Source organism: Onychomys torridus, chromosome 21, assembly GCF_903995425.1.
Source record: "Onychomys torridus chromosome 21, mOncTor1.1, whole genome shotgun sequence".
Lineage (NCBI taxonomy): Eukaryota > Metazoa > Chordata > Mammalia > Rodentia > Cricetidae > Onychomys > Onychomys torridus.
The window spans coordinates 7275953-7300981 of record NC_050463.1 but is presented as its reverse complement, the minus strand read 5'-3'; the positions used below and the strand labels follow the sequence as shown (position 1 = coordinate 7300981).

The following is a 25029-nucleotide window of genomic DNA, read 5'->3' as shown; positions in this document are numbered from 1 at the left end:
CCAGTGTCTGACACTATGGCATAGCCCGCTTTATGGGTCCCCTCATGTAAAAAGCAGCTGCCATCTGTGTATCAGGTATAAGTAGCCTGAGGCAATGTGCCCGTCTGTATATGAAGGATGTGGCACTAGTTCCTCTAGGGTTTCAGTGCAGGAATGAGAAGTGAAATACTCAGCATTAGGTTGAGGAAGGAGGCTTGAAATATTAAGGGGTGGACAGGTCTGGAAAGTAAGTGTGGCATCCTCCAGTAATGCCACTTAGAGAGAAAGAACTTGGGAAGGAGACAAAGTTTGTAAGCCTTTGTAAGTTAAGAGATGGGACAGAAGATAGTGGTGGGTGACCCAAAGGCTAGTTTATTTGATTCATGAATAAGGAGCTCAGCAGCTGCTAAAGTACTGACTGGTGAGGTCTAGTTTTTTGACAGATAGGCTACAAGTGCAAAGGAGGGTCCCAGCTTGTGCCCTGGGGTCCCAAGGACATAACCCTCTCTTTCTGTTACATAGACAGAGAAGAGGCAAGTCAGGTCTGGGAGGTGAAGTGCTGGAGGAGAGCCTATTGGAGCTTCTGGGATGGTTTAGTAACAGGGTGAAGGAGGGGTTCATGTGGGAAGCCCAGAGCTGCCTCATATAAGGGACAAGAAAGGAGAGAAAAAGATGGAACCCAGGATTGTAAGAAGTCAGCTATTCCCAGAAAGGATAGAATCTTCTATTTAGTAGAGGGGACTGCAAGAGACTGGATTAGACGTTTTCTATCTACAGTAATTGTGGGTTGGAGTAATGGTTAGACCCAAATAGGTGACCTGGGGAGTTGACAGCTGAACTTTAGAAGGAGATACCCTGTAACCTCGGCTGGATAAGAAATTTAGGAGTGCAGAGGGTTAGTTTGACTAACTTGTAATGACAGGCTGCAGAGTAGAATGTCATCTACACACTGTATGAGTTTAGAGCCAGGGAGGGACAAAGAGAGCAAGTCAGAGGCTGGGGCCTGACCAAATAGGTGTGGGCTGTCCCTGAATCCCTGTGGCAGAACAGTCCAGGTCAGCTGCATAGACAGGTGAGTATCAGGGTTAGTCAGATGAAGGCATAGATATTTTGAGACTGAGGGCTGAGAAAAACAGAAAAGAAAACATCCTTGAGGTCTAGAACTGAGAAATGGGATCTTCCTGAAGGGATAGTGGGAAGAAGTGTGTGAGGGTTAGGCACCACGGGATAGAGGGGGACCACTGCAGAGTTAATGAGATGGAGGTCTTGAACCAGGCGGTAGGTTTCATTAGACTTCTTTACTGAAAGAATAGGGGTGTTAAAAGGAGAAGACATTGGGTGAAGCTGCTTTGTTCTGAGAAGGTCAGAGATGATAGGTTTAAGTCCCCTATGCCTCTGGAGTGAGAGAGGGTACTGAGCTTGGGTGATGTACCAGGGAGGGTCCTGCAGCTGGAGAACAACAGGGGAATGGTGCCTAGCAACAGAAGGGTTTGAGAGTCCCAGACTTGGGAGTCTACCTGAGAGGCTGGCAAGGGAAATGACATGTTAGAGCTAGTGGGCTGGGTGGCTAGGAGAAGGAGAGGAGCTGCTGGTGAGTCTGGGGTCAGGCAAATGTGGGGAGCAAATGAAATAGGAGCTCCTACCTTAGGTAAAAAAAAAACGCTTCCCATTAGGGGCACAGGGCAGGTTGGCATGACCAAAAATATGTGGGTAAGAGGGATACCTCTGAAAATACAATTAAGTGGTGGGGTCTGATGAGGTAGGTAAGACTCTCCCCTTACCCTGACAATAGGGAGGTGAAGAGGAGAGGTGGGACCCCAAAACTCCCTCAGGACTGAGTAAGTGACCACGGAAATGGATTGCCCTGATGCTGTAACGGCTAACCTAGGCTCCCTGTGGGTGATGACAGTTGTTGGGTCAGAACCTGGGCATTTAAATCATCCATTGCCAAGCCTAGGAGATAGGCTGGAGGGTGGTCTGTGTTTGATGTCCCCATGCCTTGAGGTGCATGGGGGTAGTCAACAGACCAGTGTCCCTCTTGGTGGCACTTTGAACAATGCCCAGGTGGCCCATGTGGGGCATAGCCCACATACAAGCCCAGTGGCCTTCTCAAGCACATTTAAAACAGGAACCTAGGGACCTTCAGGCAGCTGGTCAGACAGCCTCTGCCAGCATTTGGCAGTCTTATTCATGGGCTTTCTCATCTCTCCAATGGTACACCTTAAATGCCAGCACTAAGACCTCTGCATGTGGGGTCAGGCGCCTCTCTCCAGATGCTTAAGCTTGGCCCTAGTGTTGGGGAAGCTCTGAGAGGTGAAATGGGTCATAAGGAGCTGTCTGCCCTCTGGGCTCTCAGGTTCTAGATTGGTAGATTGTAAGATAGCCTTTGTAAGTCATTTTAGAAATAGAAACAGATTCTCTTCCTTGTCCTGACTTATGTTCTTTAGCTTTTCATAGTTTACTGATTTGAGGGCAGCCTTACAAAGATCTGCTAGGAGGCAGGTCATAAAGCAATCCCCAGCTAGAGAGCCACCTGGAGTGTTATAATCCCATCATGGTTGGGAACTGGAGCCGCTCTGGGAGGATGAGCCCCATTAGTCTGGTGACCTCATCTGTTTGTATTCTAGCCTGTTCCCAACCCCGTCTGAGCTCCGCAGGAAGTAGGTAGTTAGCAAGGGTCATGTATATATTTTGAAAGGTGAAACTATAGGATTGAGTAATATATTGGAAATGTTTACTAAAGGAAGTAGAATTAGATGTATAAGAACCCAGTTTTTTCTCTATCTGAGAAAGTTCTGCCAGTGAGAAAAGGACACATACGTTAACCAGTCCATCCAGCCTGCTACCTCTTGCAAAGGGAGAATGGCCATCGGGTTGGCCTGACTGGGGTGGGTTCCTTAGCAGCTCGGGAACACGTGACAGGAGGAGTGAAGGTAGGAGCCCAAATCAAGCTGTTGGAGTGGCCCGATGTTGGAGAGGAAGAAGAGGCTGAGGGGGAAGGAGCTGGAGGGGCCGAAGGAGCAGTCACTGGAGGGCAAGGAGCGGCAGCTTGGAGAGGCAGGAGTCCATTAGCTGGGTCTGGAGCAGTAGTCAGAGGTTCCTCAGGTTCAGTTTGCACAGCTAGGAGCACATGGGCAGGTGAATAGGAATCAAGAAGAGAGGGTTTGGAGCTGAGATCGAAAAAGGCTTGGGTGTAAGGTAGCTCTTTCCATTTGCCTGTTTGCTGACAGGAGTTAGATAATTCCTGTAAAATATCGGGGTCCATTGAGCAATTAGATGGCCAATTTTATTGTTATCTAAGGGATACTTAGGCCATTTTTAGTGCAGATAGTCTTACAAGTCTTTAAGTAAGGCATTAAACTGAGAGGTTTGAGGGTTTTCCAAAGGCATCCCAGAGGAGATGTGGAGCTAATGAGACTGGAAGCCTTATTCTCCATGGCCTCAGCAGAGAGAAAAAAAAAAACAAAAAATAAAAATAAATAAATAAACAAGATCCAATGGCTAAAATATCTCAGGCATCCTTGAGATCAAATGAGGACTGATGAGTGTTACAAGTCAGTCAGTGCTCGGTGGAGCAAAGGAGTAAGGGCCAGGGCAATGGAGCCTGAGGCGAGAACTGAACAAGAACAATATCAGACCACAGTCGTGGGGGAATGGCTGAGAGTATAGCCAGAGGTGGGGGCTTACAATAGCTGATAAAGATCGTGGACGGGGCACCCCAAGTCCCAAGGGCACCAGAAGGAGGCTGGATGATGGACAGTTGTTCCCACAGGTTCAGGGAACCGTTTACACTGGCTGGTAAAGGGAAAACTCACCAATCGAAGCAGCTAGTGCTATCTGAGCGATCCAGCGGCCAGGCAGATGGAAAGCAGGAGGTTGCAGATGAGCCAACCTCCGTTCAGGATCTCGACACATACCTCAGCAGGCGAGGCACGGGCAGTTCTTTGCCCAGCAGGCCATTTTGTACCAAGAAGACAAACTTCCAAATGGTCTTAGAAGACCAACATTCTCTCGGGATCAGATCGGTGCTGCCAGGAGCAATCATGTCTCATGTCAACAGACTTCTAAGTTATCAAAACATTTAAATGCCATATTCTCTAGGTCTATGAAGTCTTTGAAGATTCTCTATCCATCTGACATAAGTTTCTGTAAATTTGGAAAAACTAATTAACATAACTATGGATTTGACACTAATGGGTGACTATTAATCTTTAAGTCTGATCTACCTAAATAATTTAAGGACTAAGAATTCACATTAACAGGGTAAACAATCTGTAAACAGATGTACAATATAAGGACAATGACCTCAAAATTGTGACAATATACAAATATGTTAAACAGAGGTAGTATAGTGCAAATGATAACAATAGCCTAAACACATATCAATATACAGAATATCCTACACAGAGGTAAGACACACATACACTATGACAAATATAATTTTACATTTGTATCAGTATATGAAATATATGAACATGTGTGCAATATTATTGTTTTGAATTTGTGTCAATATACAAATTATCTTAAATAGGAGTAGAAAAATAGTTTACATTTGTATCAATATATAAGAATCCATATTAGTGTAAATTATCCAAGGCTGATAGTTTGCTAAATTAGTTTACTAGTAAATACAATAATCTACTTTAATATACTATACCTATCCATTCTCCTTTCTTCTTTTCCAAAATAGAATCCTGAGTCTAAGTTTTATTGTGTTCTCCCCCGACCACCACCCTGTAACAACTTATCCATAACCTTGAAAAAATGAAAACTTTTGGGAGAGGGGGCATCATTTTCTTAAAACTGCTCCCTGCTCTTTAGGGCATGAAGGTATCTCTGTGGGATCCTGTAAGAAAGCCAAAGAATTGAGTTTGAATAGGACCAGCTGTAATGTTTGTAGCCAGTCTCAGAGTAATGGGTGAGGTTATCTGAGGTTCTAGCCAGAAGTGTAACATGATGGACCATCTCATCTTAGAACTGTCATGAAGGGTTTGCAGTTCACAGCTGATCTTTGAGTGGTGTTTCTTGGATCAGTGGCATCGTTATAGATTGGGTAGAGTCATAGAGATTGCTACTGGAAAGACTTATTTTTCACTGCTGAAAACTTGAACATTAGTAATATCAAAATGGAAAGTTTGAATCTTAGGATGACATGACATGTGAGGAAGGATTCTGAGAAATCAAGAAGAAGCATGGAGAGAAATAGACTCTTGACAACAAGGGTCCCTAGATTACTGGCTTTCTTCTGTCCCATACCAGGCAGTTCTTGTGATAGGAGAATGATATGATATGACTTACTATGCCAATCACCATTATGGCGACAATTGTATATGTCCCAGGAAGGTCATATATGTCTTGTAAAATTTCTTCCATAGTATAAACAAGTTTCTAAATACCTGAATGGTTATATTATCAGCCATTGTGTAAGAGAGACTTAAAATTGTAAAGAAAAAATGTATGTGTTTATTTATTAATTTATTTATATCAGTTTAAGGTGTAAAGTTATCAAGTAATTTACCTCAAATAAGATCCTCAAGAGATTGTCCTAAGTGTCCAGATGTAATTGACCAGGTTTAGCAAATGGCTGGTTGTTGGTTGGATGATTTTTGAATGAAGTATCACTATTTTGCCAGTAGGTGTCGCAGGTGTAGTGCCAAAACAGGTCTGGTGTGGGCTGACTGGGCTCCCTGAATGGGCTCCAGGGAATCAAACACTAACCCAGCAACCCCTACCCATGAGTACTAGGCAGAGCTGTCGGGATCACAGCAAATGAGGTAACACACTGAACAATGGCAGCGACTGTGCACGGAATGACGATGGCGGCAGCGGCGGCAGGAGTTTCAATAGATGGAATTTGCAGCAGCTATACCAGTTTTAAAAGTAAAGGAACCCTCTGCTGGCCGTCACTTGGGGGCTGGGACCCGATCCAGCCACTACAAGCACAGAACTAGAAAGAGCAGGCGCCTTTCTCTCTGACCCGGTGCTCTGTCCGCCACCGAATGCGCATGCTTCTGGCAGTGGTTACAGGAACCGCCGCTGCATGAGCCGCCTGGGCGACAGGCTCCCCACACGGCCGCTGCATGCAGGCAGTCACCTGAGCAGGGGTTTGGGCTGTGTGTGGGCTCTGCAGTGCAGAGAAACTCACCGGCAGCCACCTGCGGAAATTAGGGTTTGGTCACGTGATTAGCCCCAGTAAATGCACGTGGGGCTCAGATCCACGTGTTTGGGCACTAGATAAAGTGAGAAATCCTTGGGTGTCTGCTTAAGGAGTATGATGGAATTTATTAGGATATAACTTGAGGAAATAATACTCATGAGTACAGAACCGATTAGACAGCTGAAGTCGTCCTCTGATCAGGAACAAATCCACTTGACAGGTTGATCACACCAGGAAGCATGAAGCAGGGAGCAGGGACCTCATGACCCTTCTCCCTTTCCTTTTAAGATGTCAGGTACAATGACAAGAAGCATCACCTCCTTTGGGCCGTATAGCCCAAGATCATGGATGGAACAAATACCATTAGAATGAGCTAAGTCATTTGTGTTAAATTCTAGCTGTTTTACAGCCACCATGAAACCTGAATGATTTTCCAATCTTTCAGTGAATAAATGACATGAAAAGACAGTAAGAAAAATGAGTCATCTGAGGGACTAGCTCAGTAGGGAAGCACTGATTAGACTCTGCAAGGTCCTGCATTCCAACTTCAAGGGACAAAATTACAAAGGCACTATAAATGAGAACAGAAATCTAGAGACAAGTTGAACATGAAGGGTTGGGAAGATGTCTCAGCAAGTAAAAGCACCTGCTGCAAAGCCTGGTGACCTGAGTTCGATTCCAGGAACCCATAGAGGTCCTTCGTGTTGTCCTCTAACTTCTAGACACATGCACACATAAGCACCAAACAAGGAAACCTCTGTGTTTGTGTCTGTCTGTCTGTGTGTCTGTGTAGCTTTGGAGTCTTCTGGAACTCAGTCTGTAGACCAAGCTGGCCTCAAACTCACAGAGATCCACCTGCCTCTGTCTCCCAAGTGCTGGGATTAAAGGTGTGCACCACCACTGCCCGGCCATAAGCAAATCTTTTTAAAATGTGAATTACACCCTTCCTCTGAATCCATTTCTTTTTCAAACAAGAATAATGTTTATTTACAATATAAACAAATTCCTATTGCTGGCTCCAGATGTGTGTGTGTGTGTGTGTGTGTGTGTGTGTGTGTGTGTGTGTGTGTAGAATTGCTAATTTTCCTTCATAAAATCATAAAGCAAAACTGGCATACACTCTTGTGTACACTTATTTATACTCAGATATGTCTTTCCGGTTTTTTTGTTTGTTTTTAATGTAAGAGAGAGAATTATAGCATGGTTTTTTGTTTGGTTGGTTGGAGTGTTTGTTTGTTTGTTTGTTTGTTTGTTTGTTTTTGTCTCAACTATACCAAGGTTTTATTCTGCTATTCTAAGGAATCCCTGGACACCAAACCATCCCTGTGAAGTAAGATGTGAGCACAATTTGAAAAGTTTCTGCATTCCAGTAGGCCTCTCTGCCAATATGGCAATCCAAATCAGACCAAATCAAGCCGAATTAAGAAAAAACCCCAGGTTAATGGGTAAAATGCTCCAGGGTGATTTTTCCAGCCTCCAGAGAGAAGGCAGAAAAAAAAAAAGAATGAAAAACCACTTGTCTGTTTTCTGGGGTGCAGTTTAAATACCTTGTGGGGTGGGCTTGAAGTAGGGCAGGGTTTGGGGAGATAGATGGGGGAGGGGAGTTGAGATGGAGCTTCCTTCTGAACATCCCAGACTCTTTGGGTATCTGGGCATCAGGGTGTCTGATGAGTCTCCACCAGAACACAATTTCCATGGCCTCATTCACTGCCCACTGCCACTGGCAGCTGCATTAGGGACCCAAACACTCCCCTTTCCATCCTAGGCCTGGTGGCGCCCGGTGAGAACTGAGACGGAAGAAGGAATAAAATGGAGGAGCGTTGTGGAACCCGAGGCTTTCGTGTTGTGGATGCTAGAGTGGCAGGCAGAGTCCCACACTCCCTCCACTGGCCTGTCCTTGCCCCCCCCCCCCCCCCCCGACAGCTGCCAGAGCCCTGCGGGTGCAAGGAGTGTCAGTTGCCTGCAGACAGTGGGCAACATAGACCAGGGTGTGTGTAAGTCAGGACAAGGGGCAGGGACATCACCTAAACCAAAGCCAGTGAGGGTGAGAGAAAACACTGGGAATGCAAGGCTGTACCCCACCACACAAGCTTCACTCAAGCACTGTGGGGCACTGTGGTCCTGGCCCAAAGTCCGGCAAGGGAACTCAGCTACTGCTTAGCCTGGTTCTCTGGACAGAAGTGACATCTGTGGGTTCTTGGGGGCAGGCAGTAGGCTAGGGACCACCCCATGCCTCTGCACACACCAGGCCCTGTGGAGGGAGGCCTCAGAGACCCTGGTGCTGAACCCATTGAAACATCAAGCTTCATGTGAACTCAAAGGTGTTGATCAGAAACAGGTTGTGGCTGGTGAGCATGGAGAAGTAGAGCTGTTCACTGGGTGCTTAGCTGTGGCATGGCTGCTGACTTCCATGTCTGCTCAAAGTCCAGCAGCTGCCCCATGAAGCTGAAGGTAGATGAGATATTGGACTTTTTCCTCTTGCTGGCAAGAGAGACAGGTTCATCTTTTGCACCGGATAGTCTACAGTGACAGTCACTGAACAGCTGGTACCTGATAGGCATCAAGACACCACACTTCATAGAGCCATTTTATCAGTGAAGTTCGGTGGGGCTCCAGGAAGAACAGGGAAAGGTTCTGGCTCCAGCAAACCTGATGTAAGTAAACTTGCCACCGTGCTCCAAAGCATTGGGTAGGTTGGGTGCAACGTTGAGGACATATTTGATGACATATTGCCATCTAGGTTGGTAGGGTCCTCGGCGCAGCCAAGGTGGAGGTAGGCCGGGATCTAGACTGGATGGTTGTCTGGTTGGATGTCACAATGCTGCCATGTGTCTCAGTACTACTGCTGGACTAACTCGCCAGCAAAGCAGTCAGAGCCGATGCATAGTCCTCCCCTTCCCATGCACAGCCCTCCCCTTCCCCGCACCCCCGCCCTTGCACCACCCCCAACCAGCCCCAAGGTGAGTGGTGATCCACTCAGAGAGGATGAGGTGTCCATGTAAGTCTCACAATGCTGAGTACTCTGTCTGCAATTACCCTGGGGGTAATAGGCCTGATAGCCTTGCTTCACAGGTTGAGGATGGAGACCTGAGGGTCAGGCACTGAGGCCAAAGGCAACAGCAGTGGTGAAGCACTCTCTGTCTGCCTGGTTGGGAGTGATGGAGCAGATGGGCAGGTTGTCCTTGCAGAGGCCAGCATAAGGCCAGGGATGGTCAGGTTGATTGCCATCTGAATGTGCAACAACCTTCTGGACCAGCAATCCAGCAGCCTGCCAGCACTCTTTCAGGGCTTAGTCCTGGTCCAGTCATTGCATGATCCCCCATACCTGTGCTGGACACAAATCCCACATCAGGTTCCTGGCCTCACTGGCCCCAGCCTGGTCTCCCTTCACCTGCCTCCTGCTGAGCTGCAAACCCCTGAATCTATTTCTCAAGTTAGGAAAATGTGAAACTCAAATTTTTGTTTTGTTTTGTTGGGTTTTTTGTTTTGTTTTGTTTTTTGTTTTTTTGGTTGTTTTTGGTTTTTTGTTTTTTTGTTGTTTGTTTGTTTTTTTTGAGAAAGGGTTTCTCTGTGTAGCTTTGCACCTTTCCTGGAACTCACTTGGTAGCCCAGGTTGGCCTCGAACTCACAGAGATCCGCCTGCCTCTGCCTCCCAAGTGCTGGGATTAAAGGCGTGCGCCACCACCGCCCGGCAAAACTCAAAATTTTAATGAGTTTAATTTTTATTTTTGGAGACAAAGTTTTATGTTGCCCAGGCTGGTCTCAAACTTTCTATGTATTCCAAGATATTCTCCAGCTCATGATGCTCTGTCTCACCCTCCTAAGTGCTGGGATTTCAGGTCCAGATCCCCATGCCCAACTGACAGTTTTAATGGACTCAGGATGAGGGAGGAATCAAAGCCCAAAAGTGCTGTGAGAAAGGAAACTTTCAAGATTCTTGTGAAGTCAGCGAGATTCTCAATGAACATCGCCCAGGACAAAAGGAAAACGAAGGATCCGGAAGAGTGGTTTCATATATTTTAAGCTGCCTTGGTGATCTTAGGCATCACAAGCCTTGAATGTCATTTAACACGCTTCTCAGGGGCACCGGGATTTCCCTTTTCTGAGAAAATATTTTACTCAAACTTTATAAATATCCCTCTAGGTGTAGTATAGCAGCCCACTTCTGTAAATGTGTCACTAAGAAGACAAAAACGGGAGGATCCCTTCAAATATGATGAAGCAAACGAGAAGCAGGAGGAAGTAGAAGAAAATTAAAGCAATGTGATTAAGGCTTTGCTTCAATGCCTAGGAGTCTCAAGCGGGCCCGAAACTCTGCTCCCTCTCTTACTCTGCTCAGAAAGCTCAGCAGCTCTTACAGGATGAAGTCCAGGCTTGAGCAGGAAAAGAATTGTCATCAGCATGGAAGCCTTCCATGGCTAATTAGCAAACAGTAAGGTTCTTCGGCTCGAAAACAGCAGCCCCGCCTCATCCCGCCCAGATCACAGCTGGTTCTGTTGGCCTCCTGCGCCCCCTGCTGGCGAACAACGGGGCTCGGTTTATTCTGGGATCCACAAGAGTCCCAGGCCAGATGTTGGGGGGGCGGGGGTCACTGTGCATCCGTGCTCAGCGGCTCCACCCGCAGCCACAGCCCGCCCTCTGCGCGCAGGATCAGCTCCGGCTTCCGGCGCGGCTCCTTGTGGTCCGGCAGGACGCGGAAGCGCAGCAGGGTGAGCGCCAGCGCCACCTTCATCTCGTTCATGGCGAAAGTCTGTCCTATGCAGTTCCTGCGGGAGGGCGTGGTGACAAGATGGAACCCATTCTGGCACCGTAGGGACATAATTTGACCCGGTCCCCGCCGCACTTGGTCAGCCCTTCACCTTCCAATCCCAGGCTCTGCAGACTTTTGCTCATACCCGAGCCAAGGTTGGAAAGAACCCAACCATCCCTATTCCCCTATCCCTACTGACAGCCCATTACCATAAACTCTCTGGCCTCACCTTGGCCCCGCGGAGAAGGGAATAAAAGCCAGAGGTGACCTCTTCTGAGGGTTTTCTGGATCAAAGCGGAAGGGGTCGTAGACCTGGGGGAAAGGCAAAATTAAAATTAGGCTTCTAGGCTGTGTCTCTGAACACATGCAGCCAGTCCCAGAAAAGGCAAACATGGAGAGGAGTGACGGCTTCTTGTTTCCAAGTTAAGGCCAAACCCCTCCCCAGGAACCAGAAATGCCAGGAGGAGCCCCCACCTCAGGGTCTGACCAGACTGAAGGATTGTGATGAACTCCAAAGACGCTGATGACACAGATGCTCCCTGTTGGCCACGAACATCCAGTCAGTATCAGATCTGAGCTGCCCCTGGGGACCACCACCATACTCAGGGGCCTGCCCTCTGCACCTCCCTTCACCCATGACTCTGAGGCACCTTTGGGGATGACCTTGCCATCGGGTAGCACAATGTCCTGGGTGCAGCGGCGAAGAAGGTCTGGGGCTGGAGGATGCAGCCGCAGACTCTCCTTGATGCACATGGTCAGGAAGGGCAGCTGGGCCAGGTCATCCCTAGGGAACCACCACACAATTATCCAGGAGCAAAACAGCCCTGCTCAGCCTCACAGGCATGCGGTTGGATTCTAACCACTTCCCTCTCAACCTTAGTTCGGTAACAAACTGTATTCCAGATGAAGCAAAGAAGTTTGCCGGTCCCTTAGTTTGCCACTAGCTACTAAGAACAGCCTTGAACTCCTGATACCTCTCATTCCACTTCCCAAGTTTTGAGGTCACAGGGGTCAACTAAGATCTTTGATCTACAGCTCTGGATCAAAGACTAGCATGCCCTCCTACACCCCCCCCCCATCACAAAACACCAAGGGAAAAAAACCTGAAATATTTCTAATTAAGGTACACCCTTCCAAATTGATCCTTTAACCATTTAATAAACTTGCAATGCAAAAGCTTTAAAATTTTTATACCATGACCTGGATGTGATACTCAAGAAAATGGAGGATGGAAGATCAGGAATAAATAAATGGACAACCTGAGCTACAGGAGACCTTGCATCAGAAAGAAATTATATAATGAAATAACAGAAGCGACCCATCACTATACAGGCGGTAGTTCCTGGCTCCCTCTCCCTCTCCCTCTCTTAGTTTTTCGAGACAGGGTTCCTAGGTGTAGCCCTAACTCTCTTGGAATTTGCTCTATAGACCAGACTAGCCTTGAACTCAGAGATCTGCCTGCCTTTGCCTCCCACATAGTGGGATTAAAGTCATATGCCATCACCACCACCCAGATAGTCCTTTCTATATTAATTTTCAGTACTATCCAATAAATCTTTAGTTTTGTCTTCTTAAAATGCATTTTTATATTTTCAGACAAGTATGTAATGTATATTGATCATACTCACCCTCCAGTACTCTCTCGTCTCCCTCCCTCCCTTGCAGAATGCCCTTTGACCTCCTAACCAATCTCCCTTCTACTTAGACATCTTTTCTGTTTGTGACTTGGTGAAGTTAGAGATGCTTACATGAGCATGAGTGGAGAGAGAGAGAGAGAGAGAGAGAGAGAGAGAGAGAGAGGAGAGAATGAGAACCTGTATTTGAGAACCTGAAAATCCTTTCTGAGGACTAGATTTCACAGAGCATTGCATGATAGGTAAGTGTTCACCACTGACTACATCCTCACTCAACAACTTTACTCCAGTTAGAAGAGCTAAAGTTCATGGAAAAACAAGTCAATTTAAAAATAAAAGATAGAGCCAACCTACCAGTCACTGAAACCTATTATAAAACTGTAGTGAGTTTTTGCCAGGTGGTGGTGGTGCACACCTTTAATCCCAGTTCGAGGCCAGCCTGGTCTACAGAGCGAGATCTAGGACAGGTACCAAAACTACACAGAGAAACCCTGTCTCAAAAAACAAAAAACAAACAAACAAAAAACTGTAATAAGTTTTTAAAAACTAAAGTTACTAGGAAACCTGTGGACTACAGAGCTGAGGTGGGTACAAGAAGACAGTCCACACGCTGCTGGGAAATGGGTAGGTGGTTTGGAGAAAGACCTACTAGTTAAGAAAACTAGCAATAAGCAAACTAAAAGAATTCAATGCAGCCAGGCAAAGGATCCCAGGCCTAGAGAAGAGGAGGCAGGAGGACAGAGGTCAAAGTCAGCCTCAGCTACAGGGTAAGCTGGGGGCTGTCTTACCTCAACAAAGGTCTCAATCAATCAACCAACCAACCAATCAAACACTTGCCCATCATGATGGTGCACACCTTTTAAACCCAGCACTTGGGAGACAAGAGGCAGGCAAATCTCTGTGAGTTTGAGACCAGCCTGATCCACACAGTGAGTTCCAGGCCAGCCAGAGTTACACAGTGTAACCCTATTGAAAAATAGAACAAAACAAAACAAGAATTGGCCCCTCCAAATACATTGTAGAGTCTCTCAATGCATCAGGAACACTAAAACTATAAGTTAATGAGCAAGCCCATTGTCCCAAAGATTTGTCATTTCTTTATGGTAAGAATATAGAAAATCCTTTTTTTTTTTTTCTTGGTATTTTCAATGAACAAAATGTTACTGAAAAGCAGACCAAGATACAGCTTTTGTGGATTTCTCAAGGGTTGAAAAAGAGGTGTCCATGGACTACAAACAGAATGGTACAACAGCCAAAAGAAATTCACCAGATGAGAGGGACTCAAGAAAAACAATCGGGTTTGAAAAGGGCTATAATGAACCCTCCCATGCTGTGTGTGAACTAAATGAAGAAATGTCCAAACTGGGAATGTAATCCCTAAATACAAAGGTGTTAGGATACTCTAAGTCAGTCTTGGATGCATAGACAGACCCTATATCAAAATCTCAGAAGTAGCACCATGCATGGTGACCAACATCTGTAACAGCAGCAGAGACCACATGGACCTGCACTCACCATTCAATCTCCTCAGGCTCTCGGCCCCTCAGCAGCTCCCGCACCTCCTGCCTGCAGCGCTCCTGGTATTCCGGGTGCCTCGCCAGGTTGTACAGGGTCCAGGAGAGAGCACTGGCCGTGGTGTCATGGCCTGAGGGGTAGACAGAAAGGCAATCTTGGGTCTCTGGACTGTTTCAGCACAATGGAGTAAAGTACCCAGAAAGCAAGGTCCCCAGAGATGGGGAAGGGATGGAGAGATGGAAAGAACAGAAGGATTCTAGGTTCCCCACAATACCTACATGGGATTGATAGACCTCTACTTCTGGAGTCTCACACAGGGACCCTCACCTCCAAACATGAAGGTGTCAGCCTCTGCCCGGATGTCCTCATCACACAGCTCCTTTCCATGTTCATCCTAAAGACAAAACAGAACCCTCAACTCATTCCATGTCTGAGATGGTATGAGACAGGTTCTGATTCTCAGATTGTACACAAGACACCTCCTCTGTCCTCTCCAGAACCTGCCTCCATTTCTTCCCTGGTGTCCTGCCATTAGTCTTTTAATGCAGCCTTCAAAACAGCCCTCTAAAATGTAGACTCTGTCATAGTCTCATAAGCACCATTTGTAACTCTCCAGTACCCTCCTGGTCAAGTCCAGCCTCTTCAATCTCTATACAGTCAACATACTGAACATTAACATTCCTGCAACCCAGATCCCACATAAGCCCACCTTGGCCATCAAGAGCACATCGATGAAATCCAAAGTCTTGGATTTATCCTTGGTCTTCACGAATTCATCAACACCCTGGCTACTGAGGATGCGGCGTCTCTCCCTAATGACAGCATCCGTGAAGTTGTGCACCGTGTCACAGGCCTTGCGGAAGCGCTGCCCATCAGCAGTGAGGTAGTACAGGAAGTCCACAAACAGGAGGAGCTTCTGGGATCTTTTTACTATGAGGGCGCTGAGCTCCAAGATGGCAGCAATGTATTCACTGGGAGACCTGCAGGTCAGGCCAGAGAGAGGAAGCAACTTAGCACACACAAAACCCCAGAGAAGCTCCAGCCAGAGAGTCCAAGGACCAGGGTCCATCCTGAAAAGGGCATCCACAAAGCACAAATTCTGTTTCCTGCTCTCTACAAGTAGCTCCTGACCCAGGAATCCAGGGCATAAGTAGACATCATTTCCTCCTTTAGTTCACCCAGCATCTGCTCCTGCTGTTCCCCCTTGGCTTCTTGTGACTCTGCCCAGGCTCAGATCCTCCTCTCCTGGTTCCTTATATCTCTATGAAGCGCCTCTATTGATTAGGGTGCCTAAGCTCACTGTGACTAGGACTCCCCTGCTGTACAGAACCTTCTCTTATGACCTGGGAAGCTCAGGATGGAGTTCACACCCTTCTGGCTGGGCAACATCTTTAAGATCTGGCCACCAGCTGGAAACGCTGGCTCCTGGCTATGATCCCAACACACAAGAGGTGGATGCAGGAGGATCAGAAGCTCAAGGCCAATCTAATGTATATAATGAGTTCTATCCCAGACTAACTACAGCCTGAGATGGGGTCAAGAAAAAAAAGAGAGGGGACAGAAGAGAAGAAGAAAAGATGTATGGGCTGACTAATGCTCTGTAATGGTTAACTCTGAAAATCTATATTGCACCAAAGGATATTTCTGTGTATGTCAGAGATGGTGTTTTATCTCCAGATCGAATTAAATGAGCATGTAAGACTTGCACTGAATATTGACAGCTTCTTCCCATTGGATGGGGTCACATGGATGAGAAGGGAAGGAGGAGGAAGCTTGCTGACACACACAGGGTCTCACTGTACTTCTGCGCCATCATGATGGGGACCTGTCATTCCCCACCATGATGGAATGAAACCAGGGGATACACTATATTTCCCTCTTAGCTTGTTTCATTTGAGGTATTTTACCACCAAACTGTAACATCCCCTTCAGGGTCCTGTCGAAGGTTCCTCCTCCTGAACTGCCTCTTTCACCTGCTGCCTGACTTCAGCTCTTGCCTTTATGCAAAGTGTTCTGCCTCCTTGGAAGGACCACTCACTCTCTTCTTTCCCTGCCCTTCACGGCCACTTTTGACCTAACTCCTGCAGAGAGTCTCCTCTACTCCCTGGAGGCAGTCCTCCATCCCCAAGCTACTTCCTTTTACAAGGCCCATGTTCCAAGGCTGGGACAGGGACTCACTCTTGACAGTTGCTGTCAAAGCCAAAGAGGCATTTCTGCAGACTGTCCAAGGTCATGAGGCTGATGTTCTCAAACATTTCCAGGCGTGCACTGCCCTCCAAGGATAGGCGCTTCCACTTGTCCTGACCAGAGAAAGGGACAGACATGGGCCCAAGCCTTTGATCCTTGAGCCCTTCCCAACCCTAAACTCTAGAATAGGCCCCTGACCTCAGAGAAAAGCTGACTCTGGTGGGAGCAGAAGACGGCACTGCCACAGGTGAAACCCTTAGGTCACCCGAGTCTAACTACCTTCTGGTGCCCCTGGTCCGCTTGCTGCCTTCTTCTAGGCCCTGTTTGTCAAGCCTTCAGCCACAATTAGGTTGACAGGTTTTATTACCCAGTAAATACACTCTACCATGTAGAGTAGTGCTTGCTCTACCATTCATGCCCGCTTACTTTTTGTAAACCTGGAGAATATTGACCTCTCTGGCCTTTGGTTTCATCATCCATAATATAACAGTCATACTTACCTCTGCCTCATAGCAATGTGGAAGTTACATCACTCAACACAAATGGCAGAACTGGCATAGGATTTGGTATCCAGAGGTGCTCAGTAAGTGTTAGCTGTGCTTATCAGCCCCACTGACATAACCGGAGTCGGCTGTAGAATGCCCCAGTGTTCTTTAAGTCCTCCACTCTAGGCCTTTGCAAAGAGCTCACGTAAAGTCTCTGCTTTTTCTCTTTTGGAACCAGTATTTTCCATGCTTGAAACCAGAATGAACTCAGCTCTACCCAATACTTTTAGTTTCATTTTTAAGTGAGTTTTGACCATAATCACCCTACTACCCAACCAACTTCTCCCAGAAGTACCTTAGTTGCTTTCTGGGGGTTGTTGGGTTTTGTTTTGTTTTTGTTTGTTTGTTTGTTTTTTGTTTTTTGTTTTGTTTTGTTTTTCGAGACAGGGTTTCTCTGTGTAGCTTTGCGCCTTTCCTGGAACTCGCTTTGTAGACCAGGCTGGCCTCCAACTCACAGAGATCTGCCTGCCTCTGCCTCCCAAGTGCTGGGATTAGAGGCATGTGCCACCACCGCCCGGCAGGACCTTGGGTTTTTGAGACAAGGTCTTGTTGTTAATTAGCTTAGACTGGCCTGTAATTCGCGATCTTTCCTCCTCAGTCTCCCTGGGCTGGGATTAAGGAGTGCATCACCATGGCCAGCTTAGGGGCAATGCAGTCTAAACTAGTATCCCATACAGAGAGAGCTACACCCATAGTCAACGTTAACCAGATTAACTCCCCAGGGCCTCTGTGAAGGAGAGTAGATACCGGTCTGCTAGGAGCCTCATCTATGTGCAAAGAGCATGACCCCATGGTGTCATCCTGATCACCTTTCCAGTACAGATTGTTACACCCTGAGTTTGAGGAACTCACATGCATGATGTTCACGCTCTTGTTAAAAATCTTCACATAGGGCTTCAGGATGTCAAAGTGGAAGGCGGGCGTCAGCAGACGGCGATGGCGGCTCCACTTGTCACCAGAACTCAGGAAGAGCCCGTCCCCTGGGAAACCACGACAGTGAGCAAAGGTGGAACCTTTCTCTGACCCCCAAGGTGTCCCCCCGACCCTCACCTTGAGGTACTCACCCAGCCAGGGCTTCAGGAAGCCTAAGAAAGTCATGTCCTTGGGGGCCACCAAAGCTGCCGTGAAGAAGGACAATCAGAGGCCATGGAGAGGGTGAAAGGTGACTTTGGGAGGGTGGGGACTCCCAGCCCCAGGGATGCTCACCTCCCCTCCGAACACAGGGTGTAGGAAAGGAACCAGGAAAAAGGAAGCAGGGAAGAGGAAGGAGGTGAGACAAGACCACACCAGTTTGCAGCAAGACAGTATGGTGATATTTTATTAGTGCTGAAATGTGATTTTATTTGTATGTTAATAAATAAAGTTGCCTGGAGATCAGAGCTGAAGGAAGCCATTAAGCAGAAGTCTGGTAGTGGTAGCACATGCCCTAATCCAATCACATGGCAGGCAAAGTCTCTGTGTGTTCAAGGACACAGCCAGTATGGTGACACATGCCTTTAATCCCAGTACAAGCCATAGAGACCTGGAGGTCTGTACAGACAGGCAGTGACCAGGAAGTCATGTGGTTGGGTTTACAACCAATGAGAAGGCAGAACAGAAAGTCAATAAAAAGACAGACACAGGGAAGAAGGTCTCTCCCTCAGGGGAAGGACAGAAGTGAGTGGTAAGACAAGGTGGTCTTAGCTCTTGGCTACTGCTCGATCTCTGGGCCTTTAACTACTTATTTGGCTCTGTGTTTCTTATTTAATAAGACCATTTAGAATTTCATCTACAAGAGAGAACACCTCTCAAGCTGGTAGGAAACAAGCATGTCCCAGCATGCCGTCACATGGCTGCCTCATGCCATGTCTTCACATCTGAGCAGCACAGCACTCTACAGGCCTCTGCAAAGACCTGGGACACATTGTCAATCGCAGCTCTCTGGCACATCCTGACACATCCTGGGATATATGACAGGGGCACATGTTATCATGACCTGCCATAAACACAACACACATGGTATTCCCTGGCATGACACAACATGGGTGTGTAACAGTCCGGCATCACCTAAATGTGCCCTTCAGATAATCCCAGATTGGCATTGAAATACGGCCCCTTTCGAGTCCAGATGGGACCTGGATAGGTCCCAGACCTCTAGTTCTCTCCTCTATGCCACACTAAGCATTAACTGCTCAGAATTAAGGGCGACTCTATTCTCAGAGCCATGTGCCCATGGAGAAGAGTTGCCTCTGCCCTCTCCAGCCATCAAGCAGCCCCAGAGCCACAGATACAGCTGACCCGTCTGGACTCTAGTGGACAGTCCCTACAGTGCTCTGCATACCATCTCTGTCCCGAATCATCTCTGGCTTGGGGTCCCTTCTGCCGAAGGTGGCTGGGGCAGCCAAGACTCACTGAACGTGGGAGGTGGTGAGGAGTTCACGCAATGTTACATGCCTCTCCCAACCTCAGCTGTTCACCTACGAAGTACCCATCTTGCCAGAATGCTGTTCAATGTCATTGGGGACTCAAGGGAAGTGAAAGAAGCACTGTGTTGTTCTGTACAATACAGAACCATTTGCACTCCATATTGTGAAAGGAATCTGCACGTCCACATTGTGAATAGTGCAAGATGAACACATTGCTAATAGTTTGCAGCTCTGAGGGGATTATGGAGAATACCAAGAAGAATATGAGACACACACCACAGAGGAATTGATATTAAGGGAGAAACACAGAATATGACAATGAAAGTAGCCTTGGATCTTGGAGGGTTGGGACTGAATTCTGGAAGGTCTGGCTGCTTTTGCTGCATGCAGAGGAGATGCAAAGTCATTTTTTTTTCTTTGAGCTGAGGATCGAACCCAGGGCCTTGCACTTGCTAGGCAAGCGCTCTACCACTGAGCTAAACCCCCAACCCACAAAGTCATTCTTAAGGCTTCGGACTCACTCATTGTCTTCTCAGATCACAAACTTTCTAAATAAAGCACAATTTAAAGATTCAATCCCCGGGGCTGGACAAATGGTTCAGTGGTTGTGAGCACTGGCTGCTCTTGCAGAAGACGTGGATTTAGTTCTCAACACCCACATGGCAGCTCACAATCACCCGACTCTACTTCCAAGGGATCTGACACCCTCATATGGCCCCTGAGGCACTGTATACATGTGGTTCACACACATCCATGCAGGCAAACACTCACACACATAAAATAAAAAATAAAGGCCTGCCATCACGCACACCTTTAATACCAGCACACAGGAGACAGAAGCAGGTGAATCTCTGTGAGTTCAAGGCCATCCTGGTCTACAAAGTGAATTCAGACCAGCTAAGGCTATACAGTGCCTCAAAATAAATAAATTACTTAAAATAAATAATCTTTAGAGACAGGAGGATCCCTGGGGCTTACTGGTCAGGCAGTCTAACTTAATGGGAGAGCTCCAGGTGAATCAGAGAGCCTGTCTCAATAAAGGTATGTAGAGGTCCCAAGGATAGCAGCTCAGATTGCCTACTATCCTCCACATGCATGTGGCTTTGTTCATGGTAGACAAGTGTTCTACCACTGAGTACATCACAAGCCAATACATTCTCTTTCCTGCCTTAGATCACACTTGGCTGAACTTCTCTCTGTCACAACTCAAGCAGATCTCAGGCACAAGGGAGACTGGGGACCTAATCCAAGTTCAATCAGTAGGTTAGCTGCAGATACATGGCCACTGTCAGGAACAGCCCCATCTGTTGCTCAATCCAGGGATAGGAAGGACTTGAACAAGAGACAGAGGGGAGGCCAAGTGTGGGGATCCTGGGAGAGATACCTGGGGCATGGAGCAGGGGGGCAACAAATGCAGGGTCAACAAGCCTCAGCACAGGGATGACAGGTCCCAGCCAACAGAGGTGGACATCTCGGAAGGTCTTGCCCATTTCAGTCACCAGCTGCATGCCTTCCTCGTTGCTCTGGATCTGTGGAGGGAGAATGTTGAGGTAGTCCAGGCAGGGTGTCTCAGATGCTCCCACCCTCTGCCCACCATGCCTCACCCCTCTCATACCCCTACTTGGGTCATTCATCTGTATCTCTGAATGAGTCAACCTGAGTTCACCTACGAGTGTCCCTTCCTGGATCCATGCATCTGTCTACATTCCTTTCTGATGCATCACGCTCACCTTTTTGTTTTGTGACCAAGATATAGATAATTGACGGATCAATAGATAGAAAGATACATTCATACACACATATTTTGAATAGTAGGTGATAGAGGTATGAACTGTGATAGAGGTATGAACTAATTGATAGAGGGATTGAAGGTGATAGATAGATAGATAGATAGATAGATAGATAGGTAGGTAGATAGATAGGTAGGTAGATAGGTAGGTAGACAGAAAGACAGACAGACTGGCTGCTGATAGCTACATAAAAGATATATAGACAGATATTTAGTAAATAAGATAGATATGACATTGAGAGATGTGACAGGTAACTGGTAGCAAAAGAAAATGTTTGAAGAGGTAGGTCTAAATGTGTGTGTGTGCGTGCGTGCGTGTGTGTGTGTGTGTGTGTGTGTGTGTGTGTGTGTACTTACCATAATTCTGCTTCTTTTATCTCCCTCTTCATTTCCTTCACCCGACCACTCCCTCTACCCCTCTTCATGTATGTGTATCTCTCTTTTTCTTATGGGATTTTTCCCTACGGCTAAATTATCTCTCCCTCCTCTTCCCTCTCTCATTCCTTGAATCCCCCACTCCAGTTAGGAGTGCACTCATAGATCGTTCCATGCCACCCACCTCTCTCACTTGTCCCTAACTCCAGGAGAGCCCATTAACACCAGCTCTGGGCCCGCATCTCCCTAGATCCGCAGCAAAGAATTGTTGAGTTCTCCAAATCTTGGTTCCCAGATTAGGAGGGATGTGAACTTGGAAGTCATCTAAGGAGGAAACTGATGGCCAACTCAGGAGCTGGACCCTGAGGTAAGAAGACAGAGGGAAGACTGAGAGGGTGGCAGGGGAGCCATTGGGGAAAGGTCAGGGGAAGGAGGACCCAGCAGTTGCACACAGGGGGACCTCAGGGGGCTCAGGGGGTACCAGTGAGGATGTAATCCTAGATCAAACTGGAGATTCTGGGAAAGATGGAGAAACCAACAGACCAGAGAGCTGTGAGGAAGTGAATGAGACTGAGCCAGGATTCAGGGACCTGGACATCACAAATGGGACAGAGAAGAGAGGCAGACCAGGAAAAGACAACCAATGAAGATGATTCTTGGTCCATAAGAAGAGGGCAGAGCAAGCAGACTGGAGGTCTAGTGCGGAAAGAGACATACTGGAGGTATACCGATGGGAGCTGACATGTTGTCTGACTGGACAGCATCACTATGGGTAATACATAGAAACATGGGAGTCTGCAGTCATCAAAAGCAACAATTTTCCAAATGTCTAAAGGGAAATTGAATTGTCAATACCTTCAGACTATGACTCCTGATGGGAATCTGTACTAAGGTGGAGATGAAAGGGGATTGTCAGGAAGCTGATAAGTTAGAAAGTACGAGGGGTGGAGATGCTGAGGGGACACTGTATGAGAGACAGTAGATGAGAATGTTGGTGCAAAGAGGGCTCTGTTGAGAGAAAGCTGTACTTGAAGAACAGCGTTGCAGGGGATATCTACATCAGGAGTGACATTGAAACCCGACTGTGGTTCTGCAATAGGGAGCAAGGGGACCCAGGGATCAGGGGAGGGTTCTGAGTAGGAACTCCCCACCCCCAGGAAGTGCAGCCATTATGACTGAGATCAGAGAGAAAGTGGTCATGTTGTAGTGTGGCTCTGGAATAAAGTAGTTGCCTAGCATGCACAAATACTAGGTAATTCAGATAATCACCACCAATGTTAAAAAGAGTTCCGTTTCTACCTAGATTGGATAATGGAGCCCACTAATGCATCTTCAGGACAGGCAACAAGATGAGAAAGGGGAGTGGCCAGGGGGTGGAGGGAAGAGAAACTATAGTCTCTTTTCTACTTCCCAAGAGCTTCCGCAGGTGAAGGTAAGAAATCACAGTTACAGTAGTAACCCAGAGAGCACAGACGCTGATCTGAAATCAAGAGAGATGTGCCAGGCAGGGCAAGACCACGAACATACTGCAGGACTGGCCTCAAATCCAACAGTGAAAACTGAATACACCAACTGTGCTGCCCACCATGGGAACCACCGAATAGGACAAGCATCCAAGAATGAGAGGAAGCCTCAGTCCTGGTGAGAATGTGACCCAGAGTGGGGTCGGTGCCAGGTAAGGAGAAGAAAAAGGCTTGTGGGTACAGGTGTGACAGGAAGGCAAATACATGTGCTGGTGACAGGGGGAGTGAGGGGCTCACTTTGCCTCTCTACGGTCATGCCCGGCCTCAGACCTTTCCTGACTCCTAGGGAACACATCCACCCCGACACACCAGTCCTATATGCTGCCATACTCACCGTGCCCAGGTGACCCAAAAACCAGTTCCTTTTAGGGGCCTGAGGGAAGCATCTGAGGCGGGAGCAGTTCTCACAGAATGAATAGGTCCAGGCAAGAATTCTGGCCAAAATCCAGGAAGCCACTCCAAGCAGCAGAAGATGCCACGGTGAAGCCAACGCGGAGGCCGGGACCAGCCCAGACACACTCAGCTGCAACATCCTGTAGAGCAAATAAAAACGGGGAGATTCTGTGGCTCAGGAGAGAGACTGGGAAACTCCCGGGTTCCTGAGCAAGGGCAGAGCCTGGGAGCATAGCAAGGAAGGGGAGGGAGAGCCACAGCCACCCAGGGAGAGAGAATACTCGAGAGAGAGAGAGAGAGAAGAAGCAGGAGGGAAGGGATACACAGACAAGAGCTGGTTAGTCTGCCTCAAGCACATGCAACTGGCCCCAGGCAGTTACCCAGAACCTAGGGTCACTTATGCCAGTAGGTTCCATGGAGCCACCCCAACACTGTTAAGCTCTTCCTGATCAGCGTCAGGGCCCTTTCTTGCCTCACACCCCAGGCCCGTACCTTATTCCAGGGGCAGCCTGTACCCCCAAGACTTTCCCTCTCCGGGTCCTGTGAAATGCCTTTATCCCCTGCTTCTTAACTGCCGGGAGCTGTGTAGGAGGCTGGGCTGCAGCTAGGCTGAACCAATCAATCCCTCCCAGGCTCAGCCACTTCCTTCCTGCCTGGGCAGCAAGCCAAAACTAGCTGGGCAGGGCCAGCCTGAAGTACAGATGAGAACTCAAGGCCACAGACACACACAGCCAGGGCATCTTTAGGGTGCAGCTCTTCTGAGTCAAGGCCAAAGGTGACTCTGGGCCATCAAATTTACAGCTACCCTTGCCCTTCCAAGGCCCAGCGGTCTGCAGATTAAATGATGAAGGCAGAATACAGCTGCCAGAAGATCCCGTTCAGGACAGGTCAGTCGCAGAGCGCCTCCCCAGGTTTCCTGCACATCTAGCTAGTGGGGAGGCAGCATGCAGATTTTCTCACTGCAGAAGTGCAAGGCTAGCTCTGAAATGCCTCTGCTCACCAGATGCTAAGTGATTGTTAAGTCTTATCCTTTAGCAGCCCAGCCCCTGGGTGGAAAGAAGAATTACAAACTAAAGGAAATCCAGCATGGCCAGACTGAGGAGATAAAAGTCCTACCTGGGAAAACGCACCCGGAGGCTGAAGAATCACAGTTCAGAGAGGAAGTGTGGAGGAGAGGGGTAAGACTGAGAGAAGAGGCTAGCTGAGGCAGTACAGGCCAGGAAGAGCAAGCCTGGAATGCATTGCCTTCCCAGCGTCAAATGGGGCATTGCTCTTAACAGCGGCATGTGTTGTCAGCAACTGTCCTAGATTGCCCTGTCTTGGACTTAGCAGTCACTGAACCCACACATGGTCGTGCTCCCCATTTGTTAGGCAAATAGGAGGGACCAATAGGCCCCCAAAGCCAATTCGTAAAGAATGGGTGGACCAGCTCAAAGGTTGGCAGACAAAAGCAAGCTCAAAGTCCTGAAAAGGGTAGTTGATTGACACTGATACAGAATGATAAGGGATGGTGGACAAATACAGATGTGTCAGCTCAGGGCCCCCAAAACAGTGGGGGGCAATGGAGGCTAATGGTCCACAATAGGGAGATCAGAACAAAGCAACTCAGTGACGTCCTCCCCAGGGGATTTTTCACAGTGTTCTTCCCCTTCCCCCTAGTAAATTTTCAACTTCACTTAAAAGTGCTTAAAAGCACATGCAAATTCTTGCAGATACACAGCTAATCATAGCACTGAATTCTAGGTGAAACAGACATCTGAGGGGAACACTCACCTTT

The 25029-nt window shown here is 47.6% G+C and overlaps 1 protein-coding gene and 1 pseudogene across 2 annotated transcripts; both read right to left on the bottom strand.

Moving 5' to 3' along the window:
- Window positions 1-8346: 8346 nt before the first annotated feature.
- Window positions 8347-9485, bottom strand: LOC118571462 (annotated as a pseudogene).
- Window positions 9486-10131: 646 nt separating this feature from the next.
- LOC118571759 (cytochrome P450 4F5) lies at window positions 10132-23869 on the bottom strand. Of its 2 annotated transcripts, XM_036171012.1 has the most exons (13): window positions 23745-23869; window positions 23194-23392; window positions 20557-20701; window positions 17832-17885; window positions 17620-17747; window positions 16214-16335; window positions 14745-15015; window positions 14363-14429; window positions 14036-14165; window positions 11537-11670; window positions 11361-11425; window positions 11116-11198; window positions 10132-10902 (listed from the first exon to the last, which is right to left on the bottom strand). In XM_036171012.1, the coding sequence occupies exons 2-13, from the start codon at window positions 23389-23391 to the stop codon at window positions 10725-10727; spliced, it is 1575 nt and encodes a 524-aa protein (XP_036026905.1). In that variant the 5' UTR covers window position 23392; window positions 23745-23869; the 3' UTR covers window positions 10132-10724. The 2 variants fall into 2 exon arrangements, with proteins under 2 accessions (XP_036026905.1, XP_036026906.1); XM_036171013.1 differs by lacking the exons at window positions 23194-23392; window positions 23745-23869 and adding an exon at window positions 21521-21645.
- Window positions 23870-25029: the final 1160 nt, after the last annotated feature.